At 30.5% G+C, this 20,299-nt stretch overlaps 1 protein-coding gene across 2 annotated transcripts in view; it reads right to left on the reverse strand.

Annotated features, from left to right (window-relative positions):
• The window catches only part of LOC107437604 (nonsense-mediated mRNA decay factor SMG9), a 34,921-nt gene extending 15,682 nt beyond the window's left edge, over window positions 1-19,239 (reverse strand). The window contains exons 1-7 of one of the 2 annotated variants that reach the window (XM_043045075.2): window positions 19,082-19,239; window positions 16,595-16,663; window positions 11,862-12,102; window positions 9,249-9,340; window positions 4,301-4,413; window positions 3,782-3,890; window positions 2,040-2,141 (exon numbers count right to left, since the gene is read on the reverse strand). In XM_043045075.2, the coding sequence (XP_042901009.1) occupies window positions 2,040-2,141; window positions 3,782-3,890; window positions 4,301-4,413; window positions 9,249-9,340; window positions 11,862-12,102; window positions 16,595-16,663; window positions 19,082-19,108 (753 nt within the window). In that variant the 5' untranslated portion in view covers window positions 19,109-19,239. The remainder of the gene's footprint in view (window positions 1-2,039; window positions 2,142-3,781; window positions 3,891-4,300; window positions 4,414-9,248; window positions 9,341-11,861; window positions 12,103-16,594; window positions 16,664-19,081) is intronic. The other variant, XM_071186040.1, reaches the window with a different exon arrangement.
• Between the last annotated feature and the right edge of the window lie 1,060 nt (window positions 19,240-20,299).

Genomic DNA, 20,299 nt, shown 5'->3' on the forward strand with positions numbered 1-20,299 from the left:
CTGAAAATTTTTTGAATAAATTCATTAATGACACATTTCAAAAAAGTATGCCTTCATAAATTTATACCATTGATACTTTCAAAACATGAAATTCTAAATAAATTAAATGCAGCAGAATTTTAATGAATAATTATGCATAAGTTTACTTTTATCTCTAATCAAAATCTTAACAAATGAAAGAGAGGCCAAGTTTAAATTCCAGTTCTAATGTTTTTAAATAAAATATATAAGAATTTTTGTACAAAAATGTGATCCATAATTTCTTGAAACTTCTGTACCTTGGACATCCGGATCGCAGTTTTCAAAAAATCCAGATTATTTCCGGAGCACAATCGTCTCCGGCCATCAGATATATTTAGCTAAAAATCAATATTTCATAAGATTGAATTCTATTGAGATAAATTTTCGAAACAATGAGCGAAAAATCCAATCATAATAAATAACTTAATTATAATTAAAAAAAAAATTAAAAGTGTGTAATTACATTTTGAGTTATATGTAATAAGAAAATTGTGCGATTTAAATATTGACCTAAAGCAAATATACAATTAAATGTACAATGATTGGTTTTGATACAATTAATGGATCAAAAGTAAAATAAAAGAGGCAGCCTTTACTATTATTATTTTAATATTTTAAAAATTGTGATTATTTGAAATTACAGTAAGCTGAGTATTTAAGCAGATTGCTAAATATTTTTTAAAAATGTTGATGATTTCATAAAACATCATGACTAGGGCTGTAAGTTTGTCGTGGGAAAAAAGATCCCAAATTTGCGGAAAATTGCGGGAAATTTTGAAAATTACACAAAATCTAAACATAAAAAAATTTATTATATAAATGATGCAAAAGACAGAAATTGCACAAATAATAAAAAAAGCTTAAAAATGCACAATAAAAGTATTTTTTTGAATTTCAAGCAATATTAATATTTTTATTTAAATGAACAGAATTTTGGTACAAAGTATTGTACAGTGTCAGATTATTCTCATTTATCCTTCGTCTTTCATCACTTAATACACTTTTATACTTAGAAAACAATCTTTCTGAGTCAACGCAGTTTTTAGGCACCGACAAACTTCGAATTGCCACTTTTGAAATTTTGGAGCTTTCGGTCTTTGATTTCCGAAACTCGATCAATTTTCCTTCACCAACGCGCAATTCCTTGACCGTTGCTTTGTAAGAAGTAATTGCTGTGAAAACTCAAACATTCTACATTCAAACTACAAGTTACTTCCTTCCAATACTTAATCGAGGAGTTTCCTTGTCTTCTGGATTGGGTTCAAATTACATTGGTAGTTGTAAACTGAAAATTCAGTTGGCAGTTTAATGACGGTTATAAAAAAAAATATATGTCGTAACACATGTTGGGCTTGTTTAACTCAAGGTCCATGATGCTTTGTTTTTCACCAGATGAGAAATTTTTGTTTTCCTATTTGTGGAGTAGTTATGAAATAGAATTACATAGCTACTCGCACACCCTCTCTGTTAGTTGTGACACTACAATGTTTTTAATGAAACTTCTACAGGTATGTTCATAGCTGCCAACATGGATAGGATAAAATCCAGTAAAATAATATAAATTTCAAGATAATTATTGCAAAATGTATTAAATATTTTACACATAGGGAATTTTAGGGATTTTTATAGTCATCATAATAACTGCAATATTTTCCAGTTATGATTGACCTTAAACAATACTTGAAATGTTTTGTATTATATTTACTCATAATTTCAAATATTGATAGGCATTTAATTCATCAAAAATAGTTAAAAGATTTTTTTTAATTCATTTAAAAAAAAGAGTTCCGAATGGAAATAAACTGAACAATTATCTGTACAAAAATTCTATTTCAATAGGGCTTTTTAGGAAACTTATTCATTTTTAGAAAATTTTCAAAAATGTACAAAAACCAGGAGAATTTTAACTAAACCAGTAGACCAGGAGAAACTGGAAAAACCCAATAGAGTTGGAAGCTATGTTTTATCTAATGAAATTTTGAACAAGTGAAACAGCTACAATTGAATAGAGAACTTACTTGCATAAGTAATGCATTTTCCACAGAATGATAATCTGGTCCTCCGGGAGGTTTCTTTTCATATTGAATCATGTGGTCCATGACAGATGCACTGATAACTGGCTACACACATAAAAATAGATTTTGAAAGCATAAAACTCAAACTAGAAAGTACTAAATACACAGTACATGACCTATGAGAAATAACAGAATCTCAATTATTTTCTAATAGAACTGATAGAAAAAAAAATCATACCACTATTTAGATTTAGAGGATGGGCAGCTCTAGAGAGCAGGGCACATCGACCAGAGGTCTATTGAACCCAAACCCTAAATCATGATTAGCAAGAAAGCCTTATGGCTGAAATAAAGTTCAGCAGACACCTTACAGGTATATATTGCAGTTCCCAGGTCTTAATGCAGTGTTGCCTTATATGCTCAAATCTTTGAGCAGAATAGACCTCACAGTCACTTCAACATGTCACACAGTCTCCTCTTCAAGATTAAATTTTTTACGGAAGAAAGTAATTATTTTCTATTCAACTGGCCTTTTATTGTTTTCAATGACTAAAATTAAATGACCTATTACATAATCTAAAAAAATATTTAAAAAAAGAGGCACAAATTTACTTTAAGGTTCAAAATGTTAGGAAAAGGTATATTTATTCAGTAAAAGCAGATGGTTTTTTTTTTACTGATTAAAATTATTGTTTACACTAATTAATTGGTATATGCTTTAGCTAGAATTTTAAATTGATAAAATAAAATATAAAAAATATTCTGAAATCACAGAAGTTAATAAGATAATTTGCCATAGAAATGACATTTTTTCTTTCATTTTTTGAAAGAAACACCATGAAATTGGTGGTGGGGGGGGGATTCCATATTAAAAATTAGATTTTTCAGTGACCAAAATCTATGACTTTCCATGATTTTTTTTTAAAAAATAGTTAAAATCATGACAAAAATTGTTCAATACCGAAATTCATGACTTTCCAGGTGTACAGATACCTTATATATGTATAACGTTTGAACCATTAAGATGCATTTGAAATATCTGAAAATTTGATCCTTTAGATCAAAAGTTGTCAAAAAGTTTTTTTTTCCTTTTAACATTATAGAATGCATCCAAGTCTTCATTGAAATAATTTAATTAAACCCTTAAATTGTTTGATTGAAAAAATTATTAACTCATTTAAACAAACAGTGATATTTTTTGTAAATTATAATTAGTTCATTAATCAGGCTCACGAATCTCATATATTAGAGTCAAGATTTAAAAGAAATATTCATGTACATATAAGCAGGAGTGCTGAAAGTTAGCAGAGCCTAATATTCCTTATCAACAAAATTTCTTTTTAGATCATAATTTCCTAAAAAATTTTGGCTTTCTTTAGTGCAATACCTTTTTCAAAATAATTTTGGAAAGCAAAATTTGCATAAGAAAAAAAAATTTATTTGACTTTACACAATTCCGAGCATATGTACTATAAAATAACAGAAATCAAAATATATTGATATAATATTTTATAACATAAAATTATTGTCTACACTAATTAATTGGTACGTGCAAAACTTTCAAGCCATTAAGATGTATTTGAAGAATCTGAAAATTTGATCCTTAGATTAAAAGTTATCAGAAAATTATTATTATTATTTATTTATTTTTGAACATTATAGAATGCATGGAAATCTTGATAAAAATTGTAAACTGTAGGGTTACTTTGGCACACATTATTTTATAAAAACTAATAAATGCATACTTGTGTATCCAAAAGAATAACCCTTTGGTTAGTCACATATATATCAATGCCGGTTGTACAGTGTTCTCCAATTTCTTTCAAATCATTAGTTTGTGGCTTAAAAAGCTGCCTAGAAGATATAAAAAAATATTATACATGATGCTTTTATTTATATACTATTTTAAAATTAAAAAAAATTTATTATAACAAAATAGACAGAAAGCTATATAATAAACATCCATAATATAGAATTTCTCCTTCCTAGTCTAAAAGTATGAAAAGAAAATATCATAAAGGTTGCAAAAGTACATGAAGTACCTCAAAAGTACACACATTCAAGGTTGCAAATGGTTGCTTAGGCAAAGAAAAATTAAAAATGTTAGTAAAATCAAATGAAGAACTGAAATTAAATGAAGTCGAAAACAAATTGAGCTAAAACTTTAAACATAATCAGGGTGCAAAGCCAAATCTTTCACCAGTTAATTATGATTATAATGTTTGCATAAACATATTCCATTAGGATTAAGAGAGAGATCTTACCACTTAGATTTCTCAGAATAATTTCCACTAATAATTGACATGATAGTTGATTTCCCAACACCTTGCAAGCCAATAACACCAATCACATAAAAGTCAGTTCCATCATGCAAATACTGTAATAAAAATAGAATATCTCTTTGAAATATTAAACAAAGAAAAGAAATTATAGAAATAAATTAACTCAAGAATTCTTTATAAAAAGAATTAAAAAACAAATATTTACATACTTCAAAGTTTCCTAATCATAAATTTCTGACTTTTAAAGAATTGCATATTTAATTAAGATAAAGAGTAGATTTTAAATTTCCAGAAAATCCATAACACCCCTCAGTTTCACTAGAAGAGTTTCACCTTCCCCTGGGGGATGCTTTCATTGGAAACCTATGGTTTAAAGTTTATGCCCAATATGAAAAGATGCCACTTGAAAAAATATAAATGCATTTTTAACCTTTATAATATTATTACAAATAAATACTTTTACTTTATTCACATAAAAAACTGCACATTAAGCAGTTTCATAATTTTATTTAAAATGCAGATGTTTTTGCCAAAATAAACCCATCATCATAGTTGGCCAGACAGCTCAATGTGGGCTAAGGCCTTCCTCTGAAGATTTCTCCATAACGACTTCCGATCTATCCAATTCTTTTTATAAACTGAAATCAGCCTCCACCGAGTCAACCCATCTCGACTACGGCCTTCCCCTCTTTCTTGTTCCAGTAGGACTAAAAAGCGGCATCTTTTTTATTGCATTGTCATCACTCATTCGTATCACGTGGGCCATCCAATTCATGTTATTTATTTTTATCTATTTAATAATATCGGGTTGCTTATTAATGGACCCAGCATTTATGAAATACAAGTAAACATTTGCACAAATTTTTCGGATTCACAATATAGCGATCTCACGTTATAACATCCGTTTTCACTAGAAGAACAGAGTGCATTATATCCAGAGTTAACTATACATATAAATATAATCATTATTATACAAATATAATCAAATATATATGAATAAATGCAATTAAATGCACATAAATAATTAAAATCAAATGGAAAACAAGAAAAGTTATGAAAAGTTTTCAGAAAATAAAAGATTAAAAAATCAATTTAAATAAAATGCGATAAATTATATGACTTTCTTTCAAACTTACATGGTTACATTCGCAAAAAAAGTGCTTTTTGATAGTGTAACAATCTAGTCAAAGCAAATTACAGTACAACCTTGAAAATCTGATCTTTTAAAATTGGAAAACCTCCAAAAATCCACCCAATTTATTTTAACTTGAGACAAGAAAAAATATTAAATCTTAAAATAGCAGGAAGATGTTAAGAATTGCGGATCGCAATATTATTGTGTTAAAAAATCAATTGTAAACACCATGAAGAAATCAGTTGCAATAACTGAAGCAAAAGCAAAGAAAATTACCCAATGAAATCCTTGCAAATCAAGCATGTTAGAAAGCGATTACAAAATTATGCATGCCATAATACAAACGTATAATCAAACACATTAGTATTTCAAAAGATTTGTATCAATTACTGCCAAAAAAAATTATTAATAAAACCTGATGGTAGCAGATGGAGTGCCTTTTTAACCGCATCCCTGATTATCCCAAATCAATTTGGGTATGTATGTATTGCAACTATTTGTCATCCCGAGAAAACTTGGGCGTAGCAGGATTTGTCAGTACATTTTGTTTTATCCCATTTTTACTCGGTCGGAAGCAAAAACATAATCTGCTGTGATTGGAAGTTTGATTTGGGAGTTTTGATGTTGGACTGCACACGCGTCTTGTACGATTGTATATACGATGGTTGCTGAATTTACATAGCCATAAGAGTAAAAAAAAAAAGGCATATTCCTTCTTTGACGTTTGAAAAGTATCACTTTGTGTTGTCCCTAGTTTTAAGAACTATCATACAAAGACTGATACAGTACGACCTCGAAAATCCGGACTTCTGAAATCCGGAAATCTCTAAAATCCGGACTCATACGTCCAGTTCCTCAGAAAAAAATTTCAAAAGAAAATTTTTTTAAAAAATCGCTTAAAATAAAAATTTTAATGCAAAACCACAACTCTTCTCCAACAATGAAGCAGTAGATGAAGAGGTAGAGGTGGGGTGTGAATGACAGCTCATAGCTGATAAGGAAATTCCAGTCATTCTAATCAGCTCTGTATGGATAACAAAGAATATAAAGGGGAATCCCCTCCTCCTGAAGGGGAATCCCCTCAGAAGGAGGAATTCTTCCATCTCCTTGTTTTTCCCCCTTGTGATGAAAGAAAACTGGTTCCTTCTTAACCTTGAAGCTTAGGAAGCAGGGACAAGTTCTTTCATCCCCCAACAAAAAAAGGATTAGTATCAGCTGGTACAGTCTAGTCTAGAAGCATCTGTTTCGGTTATAAGTTGAAATTCAGCTCGCGTTTTAAGCCTATATTTTTAGTTTTAATTGCTAATATTATGTTATCTAAACGATCGATTGCGGGGGGAAAATGACGAAAGTTTGATTTTTAATGTCTTTTATTTATTATTTAAAGAGTATATTTATGTTAAAATCGACGTCGGGGTCTACACACGTGTGATTAATCGCGAAATCAGCCTGGCGAATTCGAAACTTCGATAATTCTATCAATTCAAGTAAGGTATCTAAAATCCGGAAATTTCGGAAATACGGACCATCCAACCCCCCCAGCAGTCCGGATTTTCGAGGTTGCACTGTAATTAACTTTTTTCATTTGCCCGTAATAACTCTCGATAGTAAACTGATGGTAAATTAAATGTTTCCTACACATTTCCTTGTATATATTAATGGAATAAAAAAATATGTTGACTTTTTGCCTTTCTTTTTCAAAATAATTGGTAAGGGAAGCGGTTAAAAAGAAATAACCCAAATGTGCAATCCATGTGTCACAGAAATGTTGTTTTAAAATATCTAGATTTCAAAAACTGTGAAAATCCATAGAAATAACTGTTGACAAAATTTATAAAGTAAATTTCCACAGAAAGTAAATTTATAACAAAATCAAGCATGCTAAAAATTGATTAACCTTTAACTTAGATAATTCTTTTGCTCCATAAGTGAAGTATTCACAGGGGGCGTAGTCAAATCGCTCAACAAAAAATAAGCACCTTTTAAGTACTTTTTAAGCACTCAAAAAATATTTTTATATGTACATTAACAAAATGCAAAATAATTTTCAAAGACTTTACATGATCATGATAAAATAACTAGTTTCTGACAAAGAACGCTTTTCTTGATTTTATTAGCTGCCATTACAAAATGATCAAGAGATTTTTCAGTTTGATTTTAGAGGGAGGAAAATGAAATCTGAAATTGAGAATATCTTGCAAAATGCAGCAGATTTGCACATGAGACTGCGATAATCACACCAAACTCAGCTCAGTAGAGGCACATGCGGACTCAGAAGTATTTCATCAAACATGTATAATGATTGGAGCTTTCACACACTATGGCCCTATAGTTTACGCCAAAACGGAATGTGGTTGAATGAATTTGGAAAGTGTTTAATAGAACAATGTGAAAAGCACGCTTTTGCATAATACCAAAAATCAACACGGTAAAGAAAAAATCTCTTTTTCGAAAAAGGAAAATTAAGCACTTTTTAAAAACACCCAATGAAAAAAAGAGCACCCTTAAAGGCTTTTAAATAACGAAAATCAAAAATAAGCACCTTTAAGCACTTTTTGAAAATGCTACGAACTATGATCTAAAATACTATCGTCCTTTCAAACCCCTGAGAAGTCTAGATGTTCTAGGTTATATTGTTACAAATACAATAATATGAGAACCAAAAAAAAAGGAGAGATTTTTCTCCTTTAACTTAATTTTATCAAGTAAAAGCAACACAAAAAGTGAAAATAAGACACAGAAAACAAAACAAAAATGCATAAAAAATAAATAAAATATTAATATAATTCCTACCATAAGCATATCCAATTTGGGCAAACTTACTTCATAACATTAAATACTTCAACACTTTATAACTAACAAACAACTTTCTCAAACATTTAATTAAAATCAAAAATACTATTCAATAAATGTAATTAAATTCTAAAAAAAAAAAAATCATTAAATTTAAGTGTATAGTCAATGTGGCAGAATTTTTCGGGCTTTCTGCAATAAAACTCTCTAGCATTAAAATCTTTCTGCAAAATACTTTCAATAATAACAAAAATTTATGTTACTAATTTCAGGTAACAAAAATGCTGTGTTTAAAAAAACCAAATAATGTTTTCAATTGAATATGCAATATTTTTTTGATTCTAATATTATGGGTGATATTTTTGCATTTTGTAGAGGGGGNGGGGGGGGGGGAGACGCACTAATTGTTTCCTTTATCGCATTTTGCAAATCATCATCACGTTAAAAAAATAATTAAATGTCTGAATTCTAAAACAGTTAGCATCAAAAAAATAGATCAACAACCTTCAGAAAGGGTTTACAGAAAGGAATGTTTCGTTTCAAGATTTGTTTATTGTAAAAAATAATAACATGTAAAAAAAAAAAACGGGTTTTAAAAACCATGTGGAAATAAAAAGCAATAACTGCCAGAAAAATTGATAGAATCCTTGCCTTAAAAAGTAAATGATCAAATGCGCAATGGGAATTTCCAATATCACCTGAAATATATCCGAAAATCAAAATGCCACACGAAAATCAAAGTCAATAACTGACAAAAACACAATCAAAATGGATGTACGACATTGGCATAAATTGAGCTTTTCAAAAAGTGATTATTTAAATGCACGCTTCAAATTTTACGTGTAAATTCCAGCAGAAAAGAAAATTAAAACTTTTTACTTCCCAAGAGAAAAATTTTTCTGCAAGAACTATCTAACGTTCTGCGATAATGTCGCTACGATTCTGCCACGGGGTACAGTGTAAATGCATATGAAGTCTAGCAAAAAAATTAAGAAAAGTTACCTCTAAAGCATTGTCACACCATTGCAAAGATTCATCAACTAATTTGACTGGATATGACATATCTGGTGTAGTTACCTGCTTCTGATCATTGGCTAAAAAAAGAACATCAAACCCTTAATTATTAATCAGAATTTCTTTTTGCAATGAATACAAATGAAATCTACTTTTTTACTGAACATTCTGTATAGTTAATTTTTCAAAATAACAAATCTTTTTACAATATATATATTGTAAAAAGATTAGAAAAAAAGTCATAAAAAATCAAATAGATACTCCAGCATTTTTGTTTAATATATATATACAGGGTGTGTAGACAAATCTTTCAACAAAAAATAAGCACCTTTTAAGCACAAAAAGAATATTTTTAAGCACTACATACATTAACAAAATGCAAAACAGACTGTACATGATGCTGATAAAATAACTAGTTTCTGATAAAGAACTCCTTTCTTCATTATATTAAATAGAGAGATTTTTTGGTTCCATTTCAGACGGTGGAAAATGAAGCCTGTAATTGAGAATATCTTGCAAAATGCAGCGGAGTTGCACATGAGAGTGCAAGAATCTCACCGAACCCAGCTCAGTATGCGCACAAGTGGACTCGCAAGTATTTCATCAAACATGTAAAATGATAGGCACTTTCATACGCTACGCTACAGATCGACGGTACGCTGAAATAAATTGTGGTTGAATGAATTGTCAAAACGTTGAAAAGAACAATGATAAAAGCATGCTTTTGCATAATACATGGCGAAAATAGACATGGTAAAGAAAAAAAAATCTCATTTTCAAAAATGGATAATTAAGTACTTTTTAAAAACACCTAATAAAAAAAAAGCACCTTTAAGGACTTTTATAAACGAATATCGAAAATAAGCACCTTTAATCATCTTTTAAAAATGCTACGCACCATGATATATATATATATATTAAACAAAAATGCTAGAGTATCTATTTGATTTTTTTAAGAGTACATAAATGAATTATGCTTAACGAATAATTTGTGGCTGATTAACTTTGGTTTGCTGAAAATGTTTTAAACATTTTAAGTTAGAGAGTGAAGTTTATGGACAGTTTTAAATTTAACGTACATAAAAAAGTAACAAATATGCTAAAATGTTTGCCATAAGCAATATCTTTAAAATTTGACCCACAGTAGTAAATTTATACAAAAAGAATGGAGTCATTGAAATTCAGACATGGCAAACTAAAAATAAATACTACAAAATCCTTTTTTCAGAAAAGGTTTTAATTATGGTGTACGTGAATTCTTAAAGAATTCTGAAGTATTTTTTTTTTTAGGTTCCTTCATAAAAAGCAGGAAAGAAAGAATTCCCTACCCACTAGTAGAATTGTTGTAATAACAAGAGCTAATAAAATCTGCATGCATAAATTTCCCTAAGTTTAAATTCTAAATGTAGTGTTCTAAGAAAATATTTCTACTTTTACAAACACCATGTGCGCATTCTTATTAATATTAAATCATAACTTTTTTTTTGCAAATAAATAATGGATCAATTTATATTTATTGATAAAATTAATTAATAGAATAATATATAAATAAAAATTCATTTCTGGCAATTTTTTAAATAAAATATTATAAATTTAAGAATTGTTTATGTTTACTTAATGCATAACACATTAAAAGTGATACATTACTAAGTTGTGTTATTTAAAATATGTCAATTGAAATTATTAAAAATGTGAGTGATTTTGTTTTCATTATTCATCCGAAATGAATATTCTGTGTTGAGCAGTATGGGCTAAATACCAAATATTTGTATGTTGCATCTCTAATTTAGTAGCAGCAATTGTTGAGCAGAATCTTGTATCTTTCTTTTTTTTTTCTTTTTTTCTAATGGCAGGCACTGAATTTGAATCTTTTGCCTATACTATGCCAGAATTGTTGCTCATTTCGCGTTACCCAGTGGGCACCTGTGAACCAAAGTCACGGAGGCGAGCAACATTGCCCACGTCACACTGCCACAAACCCGTTTATAAGGTGGGCCACATTCACACATCATACACAACAGAGGACAGCATAAAGAGAGAGAGAAACATCCATGCCCAGAGCAGGATTCGAACCAGCAGCCTATGGCTTCGCAGTCAGGCACGCTAACCGCTCGGCCACCAGGCCGGCATAAATCTTGTATCTATTTACAATCTAAAAACTTCTTGAAAAGGTTTTTAGCAATTTTTGCAATAACAGGACTCTATTTGTACAAATTCTCAAAAGCAGGACCCTGGTTGAAAGAATGTGACTTAATGCTTATTTCATATTCACAAGTAATAAATTAAGAAATTTGAATAATAAATTAAGAAATGGATTTACAGAAAAGGAATAACATGAAAATATTAATTGAAGCTTTTTATGTTACATACACACAAAGATATATATATATATACACACAAACATTTATGAACAACATATTATATTAAATTCGAACTTTATCACAAAACCTAGAAAACAGTAAAATAAGTGTTTCAAACATAAACAAGTAATAAATATTATTTACGTTGTTTTTCTTCTTAACAATAGTTATAGAATATTTAGAATAAAGCACTTGGCTCTAAAAAGAAATTAATTAAATAAAAATTATTTAATAAGCTTACATTCACTTTGTGTAGTGACTGGTTTTTGTTGAACATGAAAAACACGGTGGGCGACATTTTTCACAAGATCAGAAAATGAGTCGCTATCTTTACTTGTAGAAGCAGCTCCTTGGACAATTATAGCACTATCTTCTATTTCAGGAGTGACAGATGATGCTTTCTGAACAACTGTGGGGGATCTCAAAAGTTCAGTTTGAATATTTGGACTAGCCAATACATTGCTACTCTGGTTTACTTTATTCTAATAGAAATAAGGAAAATTACTTCAGTTTATAATTGACTAATTTCATATTGAGTAATACTTTTGAAATGACAAAATACTTATAAGTTATAACAGACAGAGAAAAAAGTGATTATATATACATACATACAGGGGTCTGTCTAGGGCAATTTTACTACCGTTTAGTGGTACCTTTACAAATTCAACTTCAGGAAAAACATGCTTGTTAAAACATGAAATGTTTTTTACTTTATTCTAATAGAAATAAGGAAGATTTCTTCAGTTTATAATTGATTAAACTCATATCGAGTAATACTTTTGAAATTACAAAATACTTATAAGTTATAACAGACAGAAAAAAAGTTATTATTTATATATATACATACAGGGCTCTGTCGAGGGCAATATTACTACCGTTTAGCGGTAGTTTCACAAAATGCTTTTAAAAAAGCTAGTTTTAAGATTCACCTCCCCACCTCTTAAAATTTTGTTTTTGTATCCTCGTAAGAAATGATAAATACCGGGTTGATTCCACATATATGAATAGGTAGCAGGTGCTTGGTGAGTGGTGCGGTAAGCCTAACCGGTCACTTCATATTTTAGTGAGCTTCTTTTTCGCAGAATTTTTCTTCAAATTAGAGGACGAGGCGCTCTCTCTGTTAACTTTAGAGGAAGTTGAAATACAAACACTATTCAAAACATTGGAACATTTTTCTAAATTTATTCTAACAGACCTTTATTTTTTCCTCAGTAAAACTTTTTTCCATATGACCCCCCGAGGGAAATGTTCTCACAATGAAAATACTGTTAAAATAACAAGTACTGTTAAATGCATGTTTTTTTTTTTTAAATTCAAGCTGAAATGTAACAATGTATGATGATTTTTAAATTTGGATACAATTTTAAGCCCAAAATTTCACAATAGCAAAATCATTTTTTAATATATGGTGAAAAATATATTAAAATTTAACAGGCATAAATGATTTTTATTTGTAGTGACAATTCTTGAAAATACCTTCTAACTTTACCATATTTTTGTGTTCATTTTTTAACATAAGTTTTAGTTTTCACAAATTATGTTAAATTTTCACAAAATAGGTACCTCTCATAAAAACCTAGACAGACCCTTGATATATATATATATATATATACACATACGTGGACCTGTTTATCTCAAATCTCACAGGAATGCTCTATCACTTAGAACAGCAGCTCCCAATTTTTCCAAATACAGAACACTAAATTATCGATCTTCTTATAGCAAGACCACAATTTATTAAAGTTTATTACAGAGTTGGCAAGGGTTAGGACAGAATGTATTAAAATCCACGGTTTAAACTGTCCTGTCCAAAACCTATTCACTCAAATTACGTCACAATTTTTAAAAAAATATTGTGAAAAATAAAATGTTAATTTTTGGGCAAGTAACAAAATGAAGACAAGTTTTGGTTTTATTAAAAAAAATTTATTATTACTTTTAATATTGCATTATTTATCCTTATGCAAAAACATAATTTATCAGTATTAAAAGCATATTTATTCAGATTTAAAAGATAAGATATTTACTTATGTTGTCAAATGAATTGTGGAGCTTCGAAAGTTATAAATTTTTTCCTATTATATTATTTTTCTTTAATAATTTGAAGCAAATTGCATAAAAAGTATGAAATACTTATTAATACAGTAGAGAACCAATTATCCGGGATGCTCGGGACCATCGCTATCCCGGATATCTGAATTTCCCGGTTTTCTGGATCGACCAAAAAGTGTCGTTAATCGATGTTTTATCGAACCCGAAGTACAAGGAAAAAGTGTAATGCATAAAGTAAGAGAAAAAAGAAAGGTACTCCTAACTTTAAAAAAAAAAAAAAATGGTAGAAATATAACATTTAAAAGAATAAAAAAATTTGCAAGTTTAGACAAGAAAATCAAGTTTAAAAAATACAAAATTCTCATATTTATTTTTTAAAAATAATTACAATTCCTAAATTAAATAATATAAACAAAACCAATGATTAAATAACGCAATATATTTCATACCTAATTATACGGGGGGAAACGATAAAATAAAAGGAAAACTTATTAATCTAAATAAAAACACTTGAAAATTATCGAACCGAAACGATAGTTAAAAAAGGCACTAGCATAAATATTAAAACCCGGAACAAGGCAAGATCAACGGAATTAAAAAAAAAAAAAAAAAAACCTAATGATAAAATTTATGAATAAAAAGAATTAATTTATTGAGTGCGAAATTTATCGCGAAAAGAAAAAAAATCAAACGTAGTGGAATCAGAAAAACAAAACTGCAATCTGCTTCATAAAATAATCCTATGTTTAAATTAATAAACAATTCTCCTTTTTTTTTTTTTTTTTTTTGTTGATAAAAACAAGATTTTTAATTACAGCAGATGTGATTCCACACCAAGAAAAACTTGCAATTGATACCGCTCTTCCAAAGAATGAGAATTTATTCAAAAGAAAAAGATTTTATTTTTATTAGTCGATGTCAAATAAATATATTTTTCTCTTTTCTTTTTCTGTTCACTGATATGCATGCAATGCATTTTCCCCACCCCCCTCGTAAATCAAGCAGAAAACGAAATCAGCATGCCACACCCTTGAGTTTGATTGACGGCCTAAAGGAAAAAATAAAACATTCCTCCCCTCCCTGCCTTCAAGGTCACGGAGGAAATGACGTTTCTCTGGGTAAACGGGAAAAAATTTTTCCCCTTCCTTCCATTTTCCTCTACTCAACTTCAAGGATGAGTCCAATTTCCGCTTTTTTCGTTCTAGTTTAAAATGGCGGGAAAATCGAGCGAAATTTTCCCCGGTTTTCTGGTTTCCCGGTTATTTGGATACCGGATAAATGGTTCTCTACTGTATATGTAATTATTATGCGTACAACGGTTACATATATAGGATGTTTACCTTTTACCAATGTTCAAAGTTTTAGACACTTGAAGACAGTTTTGGACAGTTTTAGTCAGTTTAGGATGTCTAAACCCCCAACCCTGGTTTATTAGCAATTGTATTTGATATTAACAGAAGAAACATTACTAATCAGATTTTTATTTTATACCTGGCGTACAACAGTCAACCCAATTTTTTTTTGTTTAAGACTACTAATGTTCAACTCTGTAGCCTTGTAATATTGAACCCAATCCAGAAAACAAAGGAACTCCTGGATCAAGTATTGGAAGTTTGTGTGGGACTTTTTGATGGAACTTACCAGCATTTGCATTACATGGAGAGGAAAACCACATAAACCTCCCGCAGTTAGCCTGATGGCAAGGGGACTCTAAGCCATGATCCGTCAACCACTAAGGATATTTAACACGAGCACTGTGGTCGGTGCAAGCCGGATGCGGAATTCCTATTGACCAGCCATCGTTGGGATTCAAACCCGGTTTGCCTTATTGGAAGGCAAACGTTCTATCCCTTGAGCCATCACGGCTCATTACTATTCATAATGAAGTATTTCATACCAGAATAATGAGACTAGTTCTGAATTCACTTTTGATGCATGCACGGGCTGAAATGAATTATAATTCATTAAGCTGAATTATGATTTTCGTACAAAAGAAAATTAAAGGATAAAACTATAAAATTTTTTTATGAACAATGAAAATGGTTATCAAAGAAACACATTTGTGGTTAAATACTTTTAATTGAAAAGTGAAATTGAAAACACTAGTGCAATTTTTAAATAGTACAATTCTTATCACTAATATTTTGCTTGAAAAATTTGATAAAAATAACTGAAATACTATAAACAGGCATAACCGTTAACATAGATAGGCAAAATCCAGTAGATTCTACAAAATAGTATAAATTTCATAAATAATATGATAATAATATAAATACAAATATGATAATAAAAAAGTCATATTTTTTGGTCATGATTGGCATTAAATATGTGAGAAATGTTGTGAATTATGTTTACTCGTAATTTCGAAAATGCATGTATTTCATAAGAAATAATTAAGATTTTTTTAAATTAATTTAAAAAAGGAGTTCGGAATAAAAATAAACTGAACATTATAGAACAAAAAAAAGTTTTAAACTGATTTCTATAAATGAGGATCACTTTGTTACATATTAGTAATACTTATTTAATTATTCAAGAAATAATCTGTGCAAAAATTCTATTTCAATAGGGATTTTTTTGGGGGGCAAACTTACTCAATTTCAGACAATTTTCTAAAATATACAAAAACCAGGAGAACTTTTATTAAACCAGTAGACCAGGAGAAACTGGAAAAATCCAGTAGAGTTAACAGCTAAGTACAGGTAATATTACAGGCATCATGTTCTTTTTTCAAAGAAAACAATTTCTTTTTTTTAAAACCCTTTTACAATTTTGAAATTGTGACTCCTCCATAGAGCCCTAAGGGTTCTACCGAGCATATTTAGGGAACTGTTGATTCAGAATATCTAAATATCAGTAAAATAAGTACAGCAATTGCAGTTACTATTATGATTTTAGGTGGGGGGAAAAAGCATAACATACCTTATCAGGAGGTTTAGCCAAAATTACGAGAGGAGTCTTTGGTGTTGGAGAATCAAATTCAGAACCATCCTAAGTAGAAATGAAAAGACAAAAACATTTAAACACAGTAACTGAAAGCCTTTATAATATTTATCAGGGTCAGATTTAGCCTAATCGGGCCAAAAACTTCTTTGGGAGCCCCCTTCTTCTCTACTTCAGTAATGAAGAATCGAACTTTACGGAGGCATTTAAATTTTTCACCTCATTATACATAACAAGAAAATTGACTAAACCTAAAATAACTGTAAAGTCCCCCCCCCCTTCTAACGGTTGAACGAAATATTGTTCTGTTGATTTTCTAACGATTCTATGTCCATGATGCCTAATGCAGTTTTCTGATTGTTAACTTTGTCATCTGATTGTTAACTTCTTGAGACTTCTGGACCTTGGATTTGCGGAAATTTCCCGATTGCGGTTAGCAAAAAATCTGGATTTTTTCCGGAGTACAATCACCTCTGTCTTAGCAAAAACAGCACTTCATCAGGGGACACACTGTCTGCTAAACCTCTGACTACAGACAGGGTGCGCAGCCAGATCTTTGAACAAAAAATAAGCGCCTTTTAAGCACTAAAAAAATATTTTTAAGCACTATAACAGTTAACAAAATGCAAAACAATTTTCAAAGACTTTACAGGATCATGATAAAATAACTAGTTTTCACAAAGAATTGTTTTTCTTGACTACATAAGCCACCATAAGAAGATAGAGAGATTTTTTCGTTCGATTCCAGAGAATGGAAAATAAAACCTAAAATTGAGAATCTCTTGCAAAATGCAGCCGAGTTGCTCATAATAGAGCACGAATAATTCTCACTGAATCCAGCTCATTACATGCACATGCGGACCCACAAAAGCATTTCATCAAACATGTCAAATGATTAGTGCTTTCATACAGTACAGAACAACGGTACGCCAAAATGCATTTAATTTATTTATGAAAACATTAAAAAAGAACAATGTGAAAACCACGCTTTTCCATAAACCTGACGAAAATTGACAGGGCAAAGAAAATATCTCATTCTCAAAAAAGGAAAATTAAGCACTTTTTAAAAACACCCAATTAAAAAAAAACACTTTTAAGGGCGTTTAAAAAACAAAAATAAGCACCTTTAAAAACGCTGCGCACCCTGTACAGAAAAGCTCTAGTGTGTTAGCAGACAGTGTGTCCCCTGATGAAATGCTGTTTTTGCTAACATATCTTAAACATTTCATTTTGCTTTCTATCTTCCTATCAATACCTACATCCCAAAAGAAAAAACTCCGCAAAGTTCTGTGACAATATCGTTGCGGTTCTGCGATGGGAAGCACTAGTCACAAAAAGAGATGTTTTTCCCAGAGAGTGCTGAGCTACGGTGAAGGAGGTCTGCATCCATCTCTTCCTGATGGTCACAGAGCGTGCAGAAAGGGCCCTGTGCAACATGTATTTGATGAAGATGTTTAAGGAGGCAGTCCTGTCCAGTTGAAACTTGATGATTGCTTTGCATCTTGGTAGCATAGGGAGATCTTTGAGATTGTTCCACCAGATCTTTCTGGAATTTCTCTTTATGATTTGGTTTAAAGTGAGATACTTAATCTTTTTCTTAATAAGGTGCTTAGAATTAGCAAAAGGGTCAGCCAGGAAAAACTTCTCAAGAAGGCCAAGGCTCATCCTGGGCTGTCGAGCCATTGGTGACGATTATCTAAGAAATTCAGAATGTCAAATGGTTTCCTCAGCGGAAGGCAAAAGGCAAGATTTCCGTATCATGACATGTGACAGAATAATAACTAAGTCTTGTCAACTCCAGGAAGACTTTCATATTGTGATGTGTGGCAGAATAATTGCCAAGTCTCAGCAACAGAAACATTACAGAAAGGGACCAACTCGAAAGGTAACATCAAAATGCTTTTTTTTTAAAAAATATGCAAGTTTAAAATCTATTTGGCACCTTGGCGATTGTAGTTGGGGAGATATTTCCTGGGGGGATATTCATCTGTTACACCAACTACAATCGCCAAGATGGCAGATAGATTCTAAAATTGCAAATTAAAGAAAAAAAAAAAATATGCAGCAGTGAGCTAGGGCGACTACGAGCTATACATTTCGAGTTGGTCCCTTTCTGTGATCTTTTTTCTTTGGTTTCTCGCGTGTCGCTGCCCGGAAGTTGCCAAGACTTGGCGATTATTCCGTCGCAGATCAGGATACAGAAATCTCCTGCATTTTATTTTTTCATTTAAAACCTTCATTAGTCACTTGCAAACCTTCTGATATTATTCACGACTTAAAATTAAATATACTTCAAGTAGAGCAGGTGTGGCGTACTGAAGCTTCTTTTTATGAAAGTACTTTTCTAAAAAATAGTATTTAGCGAGAAAAGGTACCAATTTAGAAATATATCATCCATGCACAAATTTTCCTTTAAAACCAGGAAAAAATTATCAAAATAAATATATACAAATATATACATCTCACTTTAATTTTAATAGGAGGAGGCATCATTAAACAAAACAGTAGCAAACGAAATTTCTTTAAATTAATTGCACATTTTTACGTAAAAACAGCCGAAATCCCAGATGTTGATGTTGATTGCCGATTTTCACAGATATAAGGAATGCGCAAAAGGAAGTGAAAATGCTGTATTTCCGGTGGCAACGGTTACCTTTTTCAACCATTGTGGCGACATTTTAAATCTGTTAAATCGCCATATCGCCCGCGTTCATATATATATTTATTATGGCTTGTTTAATTCACGTGCTGAAATTTTACAGCATGGAATAGATATCTAATCTGTAACGATAAGTAAAAATTATCAATATGTTAATCTTACATATTCATTGTTCGCGTGCAGGTCGTCGGGCTACCGAAGTGGGGGTGCCATCCCCTCCGCAGAGGATCAAAATTGTGATGGCATGTCTTCGGATCATCCTTAGGGATGTTTCCCAGACCGTCGCCAATAGCCCACTGTGCAGCTCTAGTGCGACGTAAATGAACAACAACAACACCATATTCATTGCATTTAATTTTAACAAATTTCGAAAAGATTGCATAAATGTTTATATATTCCGTTCTAGGAAGATTAAGTTTCATTCACGCATTATTTTTCAATAAGAATGAATTTTGTATCGCATTTGTAACTCCACTCTACTGGAAAATTATTTATTATATACGTAACGTTAATTCATTGAGCAGTTATTGTTTGAAAAAATTGTTAAATAATATTTGCGGAGGAAAAGTTTCGATAGCTTAAAAATGTTCTCAGATTGGAATATTAATTCTAACCTATATGTTTGGTCATTAAGACTGCATTAGTAAGATCAGCGATAATATAGTGAAAATGCGCTTGTATATTTGGAATTATTGGAAATTATATTCTGTTATTTATGTAGAATAATACATGAACTGATGTAGAAATAAATGCCTGTGTGCAGGGCCGGATTAAGAGCCTTAGAGACCCTAAGCACTTAAAAGATTTTGATGCTTCTTAAATGTCATTAGAAATATCAACATAAATAAGGGAAAAATACTTTTCTTAAATAAAATTAGAGTAAGTTTACAAAAGTAAATTTATATAACTGCAATAGGAGGATCTATAATGGGAATAAAAAAAATTTCAATTAACTCTTTGAAGAGTTTTCAACGCTAACCACATATTTTGTGATCTTAGAGCCGAATTAAAATTATTTTAGTAAT

The sequence above is a fragment of the Parasteatoda tepidariorum genome, chromosome 10, assembly GCF_043381705.1.
Source record: "Parasteatoda tepidariorum isolate YZ-2023 chromosome 10, CAS_Ptep_4.0, whole genome shotgun sequence".
NCBI lineage: Eukaryota > Metazoa > Arthropoda > Arachnida > Araneae > Theridiidae > Parasteatoda > Parasteatoda tepidariorum.